The sequence below is a fragment of the Apaloderma vittatum genome, unplaced genomic scaffold, assembly GCF_000703405.1.
Source record: "Apaloderma vittatum isolate BGI_N311 unplaced genomic scaffold, ASM70340v1 scaffold10414, whole genome shotgun sequence".
In the NCBI taxonomy this organism is placed as follows: domain Eukaryota; kingdom Metazoa; phylum Chordata; class Aves; order Trogoniformes; family Trogonidae; genus Apaloderma; species Apaloderma vittatum.
In genome coordinates this window covers 1-2114 of record NW_009714339.1, presented here as the reverse complement: position 1 = coordinate 2114, position 2114 = coordinate 1, and the positions used below count along the sequence as shown (strand labels likewise).

At 43.8% G+C, this 2114-nt stretch overlaps 1 protein-coding gene across 1 annotated transcript in view; it reads left to right on the top strand.

Annotated features, from left to right (window-relative positions):
• NUDT21 (nudix (nucleoside diphosphate linked moiety X)-type motif 21) overlaps positions 1 to 1015 on the top strand; it is a gene marked incomplete at its 5' end in the record, with an annotated part of 4260 nt that extends 3245 nt beyond the window's left edge. Inside the window, 2 exon segments of the mRNA XM_009868724.1 lie at positions 161 to 275; positions 721 to 1015. Coding sequence (XP_009867026.1) covers positions 161 to 275; positions 721 to 742 — 137 coding nt within the window.
• Positions 1016 to 2114: the final 1099 nt, after the last annotated feature.

Here is a 2114-nt window from a genome sequence, read left to right as displayed (position 1 = left end):
ATGCTCATTCCTGCTCCTGCGCCAGAGCACGTCCAGTGTATCAACCCCATATTTAACTAGAAAAGGAATAAACCTGCTCTAGTCCTACTGGTCTTGTTTTGAGGTGGTGGTGTTACATTGGTGGTTTTTTCCTTATTAATCAGCTTGTATTGTTTTTCAGCTTTGTTTGCAGTCCCAAAAAATTACAAGCTGGTCGCTGCACCGTTGTTTGAGCTCTACGACAATGCGCCAGGATACGGACCCATTATTTCCAGCCTTCCTCAACTTTTGAGCAGGTATATTACGATTTATTCGTATTACAGTTCTCAGGCACACACCTTGCTGTGGGGCACCAGAGCAAGGTGCTACAGAAACCAACCCAAAAAGTCACAGCTCTCCCAAAGAGCTTAAAATCCACCTGAGACAAAGTGTGATGGACAATTTAGAGGGGGAGAGTATGACTCACTGGTATTTTCATCTCTCTGAAGCTCTCTTAAGAGTGAGATGTTAAATAAGTAGTTCTTCTGCAACCTTACGAGGCTGTTGTGCAATGCTAGAGTAGGATGGGCTGTTAAAAATGATGTGTCCTGCTATACTGTAAAGTCGTCATATTAAAAAATATGCTTCTGTCAGAGAGAGGCTTAGCGGGAGCAGAAGTAAAACATTAGCTTATTCATTCAAAAATGTCACTTAAATAAAAAGAATGAAAAATTCCTCACTTTAAAATCCTTTTAATTTTAGGTTCAATTTTATTTACAACTGAATTCCTGTATACCTGAAGAACCCGATAGAAGAAGCCGTCTCTGTGAGCACAGCTTTAAAATGTAGAGAAAAGTACACGTGTGATGCAAGGAGCTGGGTTTTTTAATGTCATTTTTTCCCTGAAGGCCACTAACTTTCTATTGTACGAATAGAGAAGTGAATCTCAGCTGTTTAGGTAGTGGGATGGCAATGTGATATCAGTGTTTCAATCACTTCTCATTGTTAATACTCACCAGATTTTTTTTGTACAACATTAAACAAAATGGTTAACATTATGTTTGTCTTGGGTTTCGGTTTTATTTCCTTTAGTTGTCCCCTACTTGTAGGTATATATTTTAAACTTTATGACTTTCCTTCAGGAATAAAGAAAATCTTGGAAACAAGAGGAGGACCCAAGTCATTTGGGGAACATTTGGATGCTCTGATCTGCATCCCTGAGCAGAGAAGTTAAACAGTATAAGTAGGTGCAATATAATTTTGAGTCTTTTCTTAACTTTGAGAACAGAATTGCTGTTTTGAGGGAGTACAAAGAGGCAAACATGGCCTTTGTTCAAAGCTTACCAGCGCTGGTCTGGAGGCATTAGTGTTTATACAGGGCTTGGAGCAGATGTAAGCCTGTTAAGAACATAACAACTCAGCAAACTGTGTTGCATCTGGCTTGAGATTCAGTTAAAACAGGGAAAGTGAACTTACTTCGGTATATTTTTCTATAGCTACAGAATTTAGATCATGTTGAAATGTTTTGCCAGTGCCACATGCAAGTGGTTCTGTGTTATGCCGAGCTATTGTAGTAGACCAGCGTGCTGCATCATCCTGCAAGGGAAACCATAATCCTGCTTTTTCTCCTCAGCATTTCCATCTCTTGCAGGTAGTAAATATCAACCTTTATAGTTTGGGTTTGGTTTTTTTTCCACGTGCCTGGCTAAACATCAACTCCAGCTGGATGTGTCCCTTCCCAATGCCTTTAGCATGCCATGGTTTTGCTTCATAACCCTTCAGAAGACTCGTTTCCAAATTCTGCCTCTGATCAGGAGACGTGCGTTGTGCGCTGTCCTCTTTATGCCGCCGCGGTTGGAGATGGCTTGCCGGCGAGAGAACCCAGACTTGCCAAAGCGGTCGGTGCCCTGGGCACAGGCGCCTCAGCTTTTGAAGCTGTGCGGCGTCAGGAAAATCCTGGGAAAAATCCTGGGAAACGTGGCGGTAGGGCTGTCGCTGTGGTCCTGCGGTTAACAAGCCATAGGGTTCCTTACACAGGGGCGAGGTGAGGAGAGGGAAGGTGGAGGGCTGGAAGCCGGCTGGGCTGAGGAGGAGCGGCCGGGGACGGGCGTTAACCGGCGTTCCCCCTCGCCTGGGACTCGGTTTTGCCCCGAGCT